The sequence below is a fragment of the Lipotes vexillifer genome, unplaced genomic scaffold, assembly GCF_000442215.2.
Source record: "Lipotes vexillifer unplaced genomic scaffold, Lipotes_vexillifer_v1.1 scaffold496, whole genome shotgun sequence".
Classification (NCBI taxonomy): domain Eukaryota; kingdom Metazoa; phylum Chordata; class Mammalia; order Artiodactyla; family Lipotidae; genus Lipotes; species Lipotes vexillifer.
This window is the reverse complement of record NW_006786690.1, coordinates 9,188,044-9,199,904: the sequence shown is the minus strand read 5'-3', so window position 1 is coordinate 9,199,904 and position 11,861 is coordinate 9,188,044. Positions and strand designations below refer to the sequence as shown.

The 11,861-nt window shown below is 51.8% G+C and overlaps 1 protein-coding gene across 1 annotated transcript in view; it reads left to right on the top strand.

Annotated features, from left to right (window-relative positions):
• PADI4 (peptidyl arginine deiminase 4) overlaps window positions 1-10,620 on the top strand; it is a 31,083-nt gene extending 20,463 nt beyond the window's left edge. Inside the window, 7 exon segments of the mRNA XM_007459321.1 lie at window positions 4,893-4,975; window positions 4,977-5,041; window positions 6,449-6,590; window positions 6,842-6,944; window positions 7,774-7,844; window positions 8,362-8,505; window positions 10,387-10,620. Of these exon segments, the coding sequence (XP_007459383.1) occupies window positions 4,893-4,975; window positions 4,977-5,041; window positions 6,449-6,590; window positions 6,842-6,944; window positions 7,774-7,844; window positions 8,362-8,505; window positions 10,387-10,620 (842 nt within the window).
• Window positions 10,621-11,861: the final 1,241 nt, after the last annotated feature.

The following is an 11,861-nucleotide window of genomic DNA, read 5'->3' as shown; positions in this document are numbered from 1 at the left end:
GAAAGAGTGCGGGGTGCAAGGTTTGCAGTGGTGAATGGCTGTCCAAGGAGCACCCTGTGCCCCAACGGGTAAGGAAGCAGCCCTGCCCATGCAGGAAGCTTTGAAAAGAAACTTGAGTTTAACTCGCTTGTTCTCCTGTGCTGAGTGGTGCCAATGAGGGGATTTAGTTAGGGTCACTGGTGTCTCTCTGCCACAGAATCAGGTTAATCCTGTTTCAGGAGCAACAGGGTGAATTTGCCAGCTGCGCTGAGACTTTGGCCCTTCTCGCTGATTTCAGTCCTATTGTGTTCGTGGCCATGTCTCCAAGAGTGAGGAAGGCTAGGCTCTCTGACGTCACAAGCCAGCTGCCAGGCAGACAGATAGACACTGCAGCACAGGTGTCCTCACCCAACCCACAGACAGCCTCGGAAGAGGCGGGCTGTGACGGTCTCTTAGCCACGCTCATCTGGGGTATTCAAATCACTCAGGAAAAGAATTGGGATCAAAGTCAAACTCCTCGAAAAGGGAACCCTCTTGCACTGTTGGTGGGAATGTAAATTGATGCAGCCACTATGGAAAACAGTATGGAGGTTCCTTAAAAAACTAAAAATAGAACTACCATATGACCCAGCAATCCCACTACTGGGCATATACCCTGAGAAAACCATAAATCAAAAAGAGTCATGTACCACAATGTTCATTGCAGCTCTATTTACAATAGCCAGGACACAGAAGCAACTTAAGTGTCCATCGACAGATGAATGGATAAAGCAGATGTGGCACATATATACAATGGAATATTACTCAGCCATAAAGAGAAACGAAATTGAGTTATCTGTAGTGAGATGGATGGATCTAGAGTCTGTCATACAGAGTGAAGTAAGTCAGCAAGAGAAAAACAAATATCGTATGTTAACACATATATATGGAATCTAAAAAACAAAAAAAAAAGGTTCTGAAGAGCCTAGGGGCAGGACAGGAATAAAGACGCAGACGTAGAGAAAGGACTTGAGGACAAAGGGAGGGGGAAGGGTACGCTGGGACGAAGTGAGAGCGTAGCACTGACATATATACAGTACCAAACGTAAAATAGATAGCTAGTGGGAAGCAGCCGCATAGCACAGGGAGAGCAGCTCAGTGCTTTGTGACCGCCTAGAAGGTTGGGATAGGGAGGGTGGGAGGGAGACACAAGAGGGAGGGGATATGGGGATATATGTATATGTATAGCTGATTCACTTTGTTATAAAGCAGAAACTAACACACGATTGTAAAGCAATTATACTCCAATAAAGATGTTAAAAAAAAAAGTCAAACTCCTCACCAGGCAACGGCCCCATCTGCTTCTCCAACCCCATCATGGGTCACTTTCCCTGTCCCTCACCTGGCTCCAGCCCCACTGGCCTCCTTCCTGTTCTTCAAATGTACCCAACTTGTGCTTGCCCCAGGGCCTTTTCATATGCTGTTCCCGCTTCCCAGTTAGCTTCCCGGTTCACATGTCTGGCTGCTTCTCCACCTTCAGGTCTCAGCTTCAATGCCCTCCTTAGTGAGGCCATCCTGGTACGGAAGGACACATCCACGCCCCTGGCATTCTCCACTGTAGCACTGCTGGTTCCTTCTGGAGTCTCTGTTATAAATCACCGGACTGTTTACTTTCCATCCTCTGTCTCCCTGCTAGACTGGAAGCACCACAAGGGCAGGGCCTGGGCTGTAGTGCCCATCACTGTACACCAGGCACTTAGCACACAGCTTATACGTGGTGGGTGTTCTCCCACAAGACAACATCAGTACATTTTAAACCGGTCAGTGGAACACCAGTAGCACTCGCCATAAGTAGAAGCATTGAACCTTGAAGTTAAACAGAATGAAAACAAAAGAGTGCTATTAAATCCAGCTCCATACAAATGACTGCAAAAACTGAACCAGGTTTCGCCCTCCGCTTGTTAAGACGGGAGGTTAGCGGCTGTTAAGGACGGATTTGCATCACCCACTGTGGGACTTTCATCTTTGATGAACCAGAAAGACTGGAGCAGAACTTGGACACATTCTAAGCCTGTGCTGGAATCTGTAGCAAGTAGCGCATGTGAGCATCTCCTGCATATCTTGCTCTGGGTGGGGGCCCCTTCTCCAGACCATGGATACCCCTTCATTCGCCTGCAGAAATCCAAGCCTGCAGCCTAGGTAGCTTTCTTCTCATGGTGACAGCCAGGGCAGTGACTTGGATGAATTTGCTATTCATTCATCAAACGTTCTTTGAGCACATACTCTGTGCCCAGCCCTGCTTTAGGCACTTGGAATCTATTGGTGAGCAATGCCAAGGCCCCTGCCCTCATGGAGTTGACATTCTAGCCCAGAGAGATAGACAAGGAACAATATGTTTAATGAATAAATACATTACATTATATGTTGGGAGGTGAAATCAAGTACTACAGAAAAAGAAAGAGCAGAATCAAGGGGCTCACAGATGCCAGAGTGGTGGGGGGACTGGATTGCAATTTTAAATAAAATGGTCAGGGGAGGCCTCTTTGAGAAGCTGACACTGGAGCAAAAACTGGAAAGAGGTGAAGAAGTGGACTCTGTAGACATCTCGGTGAAGAGTGTTCTGGGTGGTGGAACAGCCAGTGCAAAGGCCCTGAGGCAGGGCATGCCTGGCATGTTCACAGAATAGCGAGGAGGCCTGAAGGGGTGGAGCTGCGTGAGCAAGAGGCAAAGTGGTAGGAGAGGCAGAGAGGTGATGGGGATGAGGTGTAGTGGGGAGCTTCTTGGCCGTCGTAAGGCCATTTGTTTAGAATCTGAGAATCTCTGCAACTGGAATCGTTGCAGAGTCTTAAACAGAGGATGATTATGATCTGATTGATGTTATTAAAGAGAACCTCTGGCTGCCCACTGAGAATGGACGGCAGTGGGGCAAGGGTGGGAGCAGGGAGAGTGGGGATGAGGCTGGTGTTGTAACTGGAAAGATGATGGGGTTGCAGACCAGGGGAGTAGGGGAGGGGGTGAGAAACGGCCAGATTTGGGACCTGTTTTGAGGACAGAGCCAATAGGATTTCCTGATGCTGCGAGGGAGTGATAAGCCTAGGTGACTTCACGTTTTGACCCTTGTGAGTGGCAGGTGTCATCCCTCGAGATGGGAGGACTGAGGGAGGAACAGGGAACAAGGGGCTGGGAAGCGGGGATCAGCAGCTCTGTTTGGGGCAAATGTGAGATATTTAGTCAACATCCAAGTCAGACGTTGTACCACATGTACGGCATTTGGGAGGGAAATGCAGACTGAGATATAAACGTGGGCATGATCAGCACGTGGATGGTATTTCATGAGACTGGGTGAGATCATCAAAGGAGGCAGTGAATCGAGGACCAGGTCTGGGGCCCCCAGTGCACAGGAGGCTGAGAGGGAGCAATGGCCGAAGCCAAGTGCAGAAAGTGTGGGAGGGACATGGGGGTGACCAGCTGACTCGGATGCTGCTACTGGACAAGGAAGCCTGGGCACTGCCCGTTGGGTTTAGCTGTGTGACCACGAAGACCTCGAGGTCCCCAGCCGGGGAGGAAGTTGGGTTGGCATGGGTTTTAGAGAGAAAGGGAGGATTTGGAAATGATGGTTTTTAGACATATGCTATCCCAGACCTCCTTGAGACTAGTCGTCTTCCCAGAAAAATGCACCCAAGCTATTTGGAATCTGTTTTCAGGGAGTCTGTGGCCCCCATGAAGCCCCAGAGTACAGACCATCAACTTGTAGGAAGCCGAGTTACAGGTGCAGTAAGTAGACCAAATGATGGCTCCTCAAATGTGGCCTAATCCCCAGAAGCAGATGCTGTCTTACGTGGCAACAGGGGCTTTGCAGATGTGATTAAGTTAGGGATTTTGAGATGGGGATTCTCAGGATCTGGGTGGGCTCTATGTAATCACAACGCTCCTTGTGAGAGGGAGGAAGGTGAGATGCGGTGGGAAAAGGCATGTGATGACAGCAACAGAGGTTGGAGTGATGGGCATTGAAGAGATACAAGAAGAGGCGACCAGCCAACGTGGCCACTAGAAGCTGAAAAAGGAAAGAAAATGGATTCTCTGCCAGAGCCTCCAAAAGGAACCAACATGCCACCCCTTGATTTTAGCCCAGTGAAACTGATTTCAGACTTCTGACCTCAGAACCGTAAGAGATAAATGTGTGTTGTCTGAAGCCACGAATTGGGTTAGAGCAGCAGCTGGAAACTAATACGGGGATGAGAGGTGTGTCACCTGCCCAGTCTTCTCATGAAGATGGAGAAGTCACAGCCATGTGGGGAGGTTCATTCCAGCCCGAGGTCAGGATGCAGCCGCATGTGCGCCAAGAGGGCCTGTTGTGGAGACAGTTCACATCCCAGTCCTTCTACAAACTGACACCTGAAGACCCACACACCACTCTGACCTTAGTTTCTGCTCTGAAAATGAGGATAAAAACAAGATCTTGGGCTTCCCTGGTGGCGCCGTGGTTGAGGGTCCACCTGCCGATGCAGGGGACGCGGGTTCGTGCCCCGGGCCGGGAAGATCCCACATGCCTCGGAGCGGCTGGGCCCGTGAGCCATGGCCGCTGAGCCTGCGCGTCTGGAGCCTGTTGCTCCGCAACGCGAAAGGCCACAGCAGTGAGAGGCCCGCGTACCGCAAAACAAAACAAAAGAAAACTAAAAAAAACGAGATCTTGCAGATTCATTATTACACCCGAGTTAAGGTTAATGAAGCATCGGGTGCCCATTAGGGCCCCTTTTCTTGCCCCCCTGACTCAGCTTTCCTTCAATGTTCCACACATAATAATGAGACGTGCTCTGAACCAGCTGCTGAAAGGTTACTGCCTGTGACCAGGATAATCTTCAAACCTGGGCCCCACCCTCTCTCCACGCAGGGACTCAGTTCTCTAACTCTTGGCACTGCTTCTCCCATCTCAGATTTTGGCTACGTGACTCAAGTGCCCCAAACAGGGAGAGTTACTGACCTCGACTCCTTTGGGAACCTGGAAGTGAGCCCCCCGGGTGACAGCCGGGGAGAAGGAATACCTGCTGGGCAGGATTCTCACTGGGGACAGCGGTTACCCCAGGTAAGGAGGAGAGGCGGGGAGAGGGGTGGCCAGGACCCAGGGATGCTGGGGAAAAGCAGAGGCCAGAGCAGAAGCCTTCCCTACTTGCTCCCAGACCAAGAAGGCTCAACAAACTTGAGGGGGTATGAGAGCAATCAAAATACACAGCAAGGAACACCTGCTGAGGAGCCCAACAGTTCCAAGCTCAAATTCCAGCTCTACCACTTACACACGTTTGGTAGGTAAATATTTACTGAGCACCTACTATGTGCCCGGCACTGTGCTAGGAGCTAGGAAGGAATGTAGCCATGAACATGACAGATAAGTCCCTGTCACTATTCTAGTGGGGGAGACATATAATAGAAAAGCAAACAAATAAGATAATTTCAAACAATAAAGAGAGCACAAAAGGGAGAGGCAGAGGAAGAGTGGGAACTATGTTAAGGGGACTGGGGAGGGCCTCTCTGGGGAGGGGGCTTTTGAACAGAGGTCTGATGACAAGGAGGACATGGCTGCATGGAGATCTGGGGTGGAGGGTTCCTGGCAAATGAAAGAGCAAAGACCCTGTGGCAGGAATAGCTTAGTGCAGGGGTCCCCAACACTCGGGCCACGGACTGGTACCAGTGCGAGGCCTGTTAGGAACCGGGCCGCACAGCAGAGGTGAGTGGCGGGCAAGCGAGCGAAGCTTCATCTGTATTTACAGCCGCTCCCCATCGCTTGCATTTCCACCTGAGCTCCACCTCCTGTCAGCATTATGGTGAGTGGTATAATTATTTCCTTATATATTAGGATGTACCAATAATAGAAATGAAGTGCGCAATAAATATAATGCACTTGAATCATCCTGAAACCATCTCCCGCCACCCCCCATCCCTGTCCGTGGAAAAATTTGTCTTCCATGAAACCGGTCCCTGGTGTCAAAAAGGCTGGAGACCTCTGGCTTAGTGGGTTCAAGCAGGCCAGAGTGGCTAAAACAGACTGAGTAAGAGAAAGAGCAAAGGGCTAGATCACAAAGGACCTTGGAGGTCAGAGCAAGAGGAAAACTGATGTCCCCAAGGGCACACAGCTAATAAGAGTTCACCGAATCAATGGGACCAGCTCCAAACCCCACGTTTACTCACAACACCAGCATCTAGGCTGAGTCAACAGGCAGTGTTTTCTGAAGGTAAGCTCTGGTCCTACTTACCTTACTGACTCCATGCCTCAGTTTTCCCCAATAAAACTGGGGTGACAATTTCTAAATTTCTCAGATGTTAGGAGATGTAATAAAAAAAAAAAAAAGGTATTCCAGGGTCCTGAATCCCTTCCCTGAAGGAGAACCTTGGCCCCCAAGTCCCAGTCCCGCAGAAACTTCCTTGTTAATCCCCACCCTTGTTGGCTCCCCCACCCCCATCTCCCCATAACACTCCTTTAACCCTGCGTTGGCAGCAAGGAGAGCCAGGAGATGCACCAGGACCTGCAGGATTTCCTCAGTGCCCAGCAGGTGCAGGCCCCTGTGAAACTCTACTCCGACTGGCTGTCTGTGGGCCACGTGGATCAGTTCCTGAGCTTGGTTCCAGTGCACAAGAAGGTGCAGTCCGGGGGGCTCCCTGGAGGAAGCCACATGCCTTCTTCTTGGGTTTCCAAACACAGCTCTGCCTCTGCCTGGGGGTGACTGACCTTACCATCCTGACTCTGTTTCTCCCTCACACCCAGGAGGGGGCATGTAAGAGGCGGCCTGCCCAGGTCCAAGCCCACACTCCCCATACCCTCAGCAGAGCCTTCCTCCTTAGGAGACCCAGGGGCAAAGCTGACCTCTGACCCCAGGGTTTCTGCCTCCAGGGCTTCCGGCTGCTCCTGGCCAGCCCCAGGTCCTGCTACAAACTGTTCCAGGAGCGAATGAAGGAAGGCCATGGGGAGGCTCTGCTGTTCCAAGGGGTCAAGAGTAAGTTGGCCGTGCCTGTTCTTTTACCTGGGAAACTTCCTCTGTCTTCACATGGTCTCCTATTGCCAGACGGAACCATTCAGGCAACAGACATCTTCTGACCAGCCACTGAGCACCAGGCTTCGTGCTAAGTGCTAGGGATGCTGTATGAACAGGGCAGAATAGCTCCCTGCCCTCAGGACCCAGAGTCCAAGGCAAAGTGAGTCAAGGAAACAACTAAACACAGGGGCATTGAGGGGTGTCTGGGAGGAGCTCAAGGAAGGCTTCCTGGAGGAGGCGAAGATCAAACATGAGCGTGAGAGATGGCCAGGCAAATGGGGCAGTGGGTTGGGAGGAAGAGAGATATTCCAGACAGAAGGAACAGTAAAGGCGCAGAGGCAGTAGAACACAAGATGTGTTTGAGGACCTGAAAAAAGTTCAGTCTGGGTGGAGCACAGAATGAAATATTTTTTTCAGTGAAATCCACAGACACTGGCCAGAGTCAGAGGTTGACGTCACCATGGCTGAGAGTTTTCACCTAATATCTGTATATGTCCTGTAGCATCAGGCAATGGTCAGACCTCTGTTTGCCCCTCCAGAAACGGGATCCCTTTGGAGATAAGAGAATTTAAGGGAGCGAAGGTAACACTCTTAATGAGAACTTACCCTGATGGATTATTTTATTAAAGTCATCTGCCTCTCGGATGTTCATAATAAACCTATATGTTAGGAATCATTGCTGCCCCCCTTTTATAGATGGGAAAACTGAGCCCCGACTGGACCTGCTGGGAAGAGCAAAATGGACCTCTGAATTCATCTGCTTTTTTTCTTTTCTTTTTCTCCATGACAGACAAAACCCAGCAGAAAATAAAGGACATTCTGTCAAGCGAGAAACTGAGAGAACATAATTCATATGTGGAGGTACTAGCCTGGCTGCCCAGGAGATGCCATATCCCGGGCAGACCTGACACTCCCACCCCCACCTCCAGCCCCCTTCCCTAAGGTTAGAGGCCCAAGGCAGAGCCTTCCACGGGCTCCACGATGAACAGCCCTGGGATTTGGGTCAATGTGTGTGTGAGAGAAAGAAAGAGAGAGAGGAGACCTCGGTCACCACTACAGGAACACACACAAGGTGATGCACAGAAGAGAGAGAATTGGCAAAGCTGGAGCTGGAGAAAGATGCGGGAAACTCTCAGAAACAGAGGGACAGAGGCAGGAGAGAGGCCAAGCCTTGGAGTGACCAGAAAGGCAGGGACACAGAAGCAGAAAAGAGAGGCAGAGGGACTGAGCAGAGGGAGGGAAGGAGGGAGAAAAAGGAGGTGCCCATCACCGCGTTCCTGACCCTGTCCCTGGTCCTTCCCCTGGCCGGGCCTCGGCCCCACCTGCCCCTCCCCCACGGCAGCCCGCGCCCCGCCCCGTGCTAGCCCCGCCTCCCCAGAAATGCATCGACTGGAACCCGGAGGTGGTGAAGCCGGGGGAGCTGGGCCTGACGGAGCGGGACATCGTGGACATCCCCCAGCTCTTCAAGCTCCAGAAAGGCTTCAAAGGGACCCTCGAGGCGGAAGCCTTTTTCCCAAACATGGTGAGGAAGTGACCTTCTGAGTAGCCTTAAATCAGAGAGGCCAGCTGGGCACTGGGTCCAGGAGGCTTGGTTGTCTCCTCACCCGTTGGGGTTTGCACGGCCCTATCCGCCTTACAGAGGCTTTAGGCAACCACCTGGGGGTCAAAGGCTATCATCGCCCACACTTTACAGATGATGCCCAGGGAGACCAGGTCCCTGGCAAGAGGTGGGTTTCATAGCTGGGATTCAGAGCCTGCGGTCTGGCTGAACTGCCCCCTGTGGACTTCCGGTGGCGGGTGAGGTAGGAATGGGGCAGGTTCTGGGTGGGGGAGACAAGCAACAAGCAAGATGCTCTCAGGTCGAATTAAGTACCATGAAGGGAATAAAGGTGGGGCACCTTTTCAGACTGGTCCAGGAAGGCCTCTCTGAGGAGGTTAGGCTGGCACTGCCTGGGCTAAGTGGGATTCACCTGTCTGAAGGGTGAACTTGAGGGAGATCCACTTTTGTCGAGAACTTTTAACTGACCCCAGCACCATCTTGAAGTCATCTAGTACATATTTCCCATCCCTCTGCCCTCTTGCTGTGTCTCTTCCAAGAATACCCAAAGGCCAGGCAGAAACCTCACCCAATTCTACTGGGGTCCTTCAGCCCCCTCTCCTGCTGCAGCTGCGGATTACATACAGTTCAGGGAGGAGCCTGTAGTCCCTGGCACAGTGGTCTTCAAACTGGGTTCTCCAGGGCCCTGGGGTTCCAAGGTAGGACCTCAAATGCAGTGGTTTAGATTTTTTCTGTTTCATGCACTGAAGTGCTGCACAAGATTTTGTTTAGAATAAAGCTTCCTTGGCTAAAACGAGACAGGAGGGGGCACCCTCCTCTTAACCCCTGGAATAAAATTGGCCCCAAGCGTTTCATTTTTTCTCCAGTTTAGCCCAGCCAGGCAAGAAAGCTGATGCTGACAGATGGGGAATGAGGCATCTCAGATGAAGTAATCAGCTATGCTGAGGGCCGACTTCATACCTCCACTGTGCGAGGCCCCAGAGGGAGCTGGAGCCTGAGCCATGACTCTCCCGGGAGCCCCGTGATGGGCGGTGGGGGCGTGGGCCTGGGCGTGGAACAGGCGGAGAAATGAGGAGTACCAGGCACTTGGCATGGGCTGCATCTGAGCTGTGAGATGCCCCCTTCAGTGACTCGTAAGCCCTGGAGACTGACTCCGTGCTTACTACGAGCTGGCACAGACTCTGCATACAGGTTCTTACCCAATTGTCATAGCAATGGAAATGTGTTTGGGTTCTTTTTGCTGATGGGGCTCAGAGAGGCGAAGTGACTTGCCTAAGGCCACATAGCTATATAATAGTAGTGCTGGGATTCAAATCCATGTTGGCCTGGAGCCCAAATCCTCATCCTTTCACCTCACCAGGCCACCTCCCAATATAATGGAGGAAACATAGTCATTTACATAAGGTATAACATATGGAAAGTGCCCCAAAATAGGTAGTCACTTATTCACCAGATCATATCAACAGATATTTATTAAGTGCCTACTCTGTGCCAGGCACTGTGCTGGGAGCTATGGAAACACAGAGGAAGATGACTAACTCACCGGCAGCTTCACGGAGGCGGTGGTACTTGAGCTGGGCCTTGAGTAATCGAGTTTGCCAGAGTGTGGCAGTGGGGAAGGAGAGAGCAGTGTTAAGAATGTGGACCCCGGAGTCCGATAGATTTGAGTATAAGTCCTAGACTCGCTGGGTGGCCTTAAGTAGCTCACGTTACCGGCTGGGCCTCAGTTTGCTCATCTGTGAAGTGGGGCTGTTATTTCCAAAGGTCAGAAGAGGAAGGGAGCACTCAGATGGTGCCGCAGGCTGCACGCTGCCGCCCCTGACCTGGGCTCCTGCTTCTTTGCAGGTGAACGTGCTGGTGCTGGGGAAGCACCTGGGCATCCCCAAGCCCTTCGGGCCCGTCATCAACGGCCGCTGTTGCCTGGAGGAGAAGGTGCGGTCCTTGCTGGAGCCGCTGGGCCTCCACTGCACCTTCATCGATGACTTCTACACCTACCACGTTAAGCAGGGGGACGTGCACTGCAGCACCAACGTGCGCTGGCAGCCCTTCTCCTTCAAGTGGTGGTGCATGGTGCCCTGAGCCCATTCCCCCCACCCCGCCCCCGGAAGCTCCTGGCCAGAGGCTCTGGTCCCCTGCAGTGAGGCACAGCAAGAGCCCTTGGGGATATTTTGGCTCCGGGGGAGGGGTGGGGGCTCACCCTCTGGGCAGTGGCTTGATTCCTTCCCCTGTGCCCCAGCCCCTGAAATCCTCACCGAGGACCCCAACATGGTCGTGGCATTGAAAACTCACTTCTGCTGTGAGAAGCTGCAATGACGTTTTTTTGTTGGTTTTTGGGGGGTTTTTTTGCGGTACGCGGGCCTCTCACTGCTGTGGCCTCTCCCGTTGCGGAGCACAGGCTCCGGATGCGCAGGCTCAGCGGCCATGGCTCACGGGCCCAGCCGCTCCGCGGCATGTGGGATCCTCCCGGCCCGGGGCATGAACCCGCGTCCCCTGCATCGGCAGGCGGACTCTCAACCACTGCGCCACCAGGGAAGCCCTATCATATGGTTTTTATGCAATGACGTTTTACAGTCACTTTGTATGTGAGGTCAAGCTAATGCTCCTGGCATTCATTCATTTATTCATTCACTCACTGTCATGATCGAATTGAATATTACAAACTTGAAGGTTCGACCGGGATACATTGAAGGCCAACATTCCTGCATATGTCTTTCTTTCCCGGGCATACACTGGGTCTGTAAAATCTTCTGTGATCTGAGCCTAGTTGATTCTAATCTTCCCAAGGAGCCTCTGATGGAGACTGAGGGGGGAGGGGGAGGGCTGAGCCCCCCAGGGGTGCAGCACATCCCCAGAGCTGCACTGAAGTCAGTTTCCAAACAGCCAGTCAAGTGAACCGCCTGAGGTGTATGGATGCTCATTTGATTATTTGCTTTAATGTGTGTGTATGTTAAATGCACTCCTCTGTATTTCATGATTAAAAAAATAAAGTTATAAAAAGTTGACTGGATCACAGGGACCCTCGGCAGGAAAGACCAGCAGAGATTAAGTCGTGTCAGCCTCGGGCTTCTCTGGATACCACAGAGCGATATTTATCAGGTTTGAGGGCAAAGGTGCAACCTGATTCCTGGTCACATTGTCCTTTGGAAAAAAGGCAACAGACATGGAATGCAAGAACCCAAGGGGGACATGAGAACTGACTGTCGTTTCAAACACGCAAACGTTTCAGACATCAGCAAATTCTCATTGTCTCTCCCATTTGTCGTTTCCATTTGTCATTTCCACCAGCTAGAAAGCCCTATAAAGCAGAGTCTTGTCCCTCT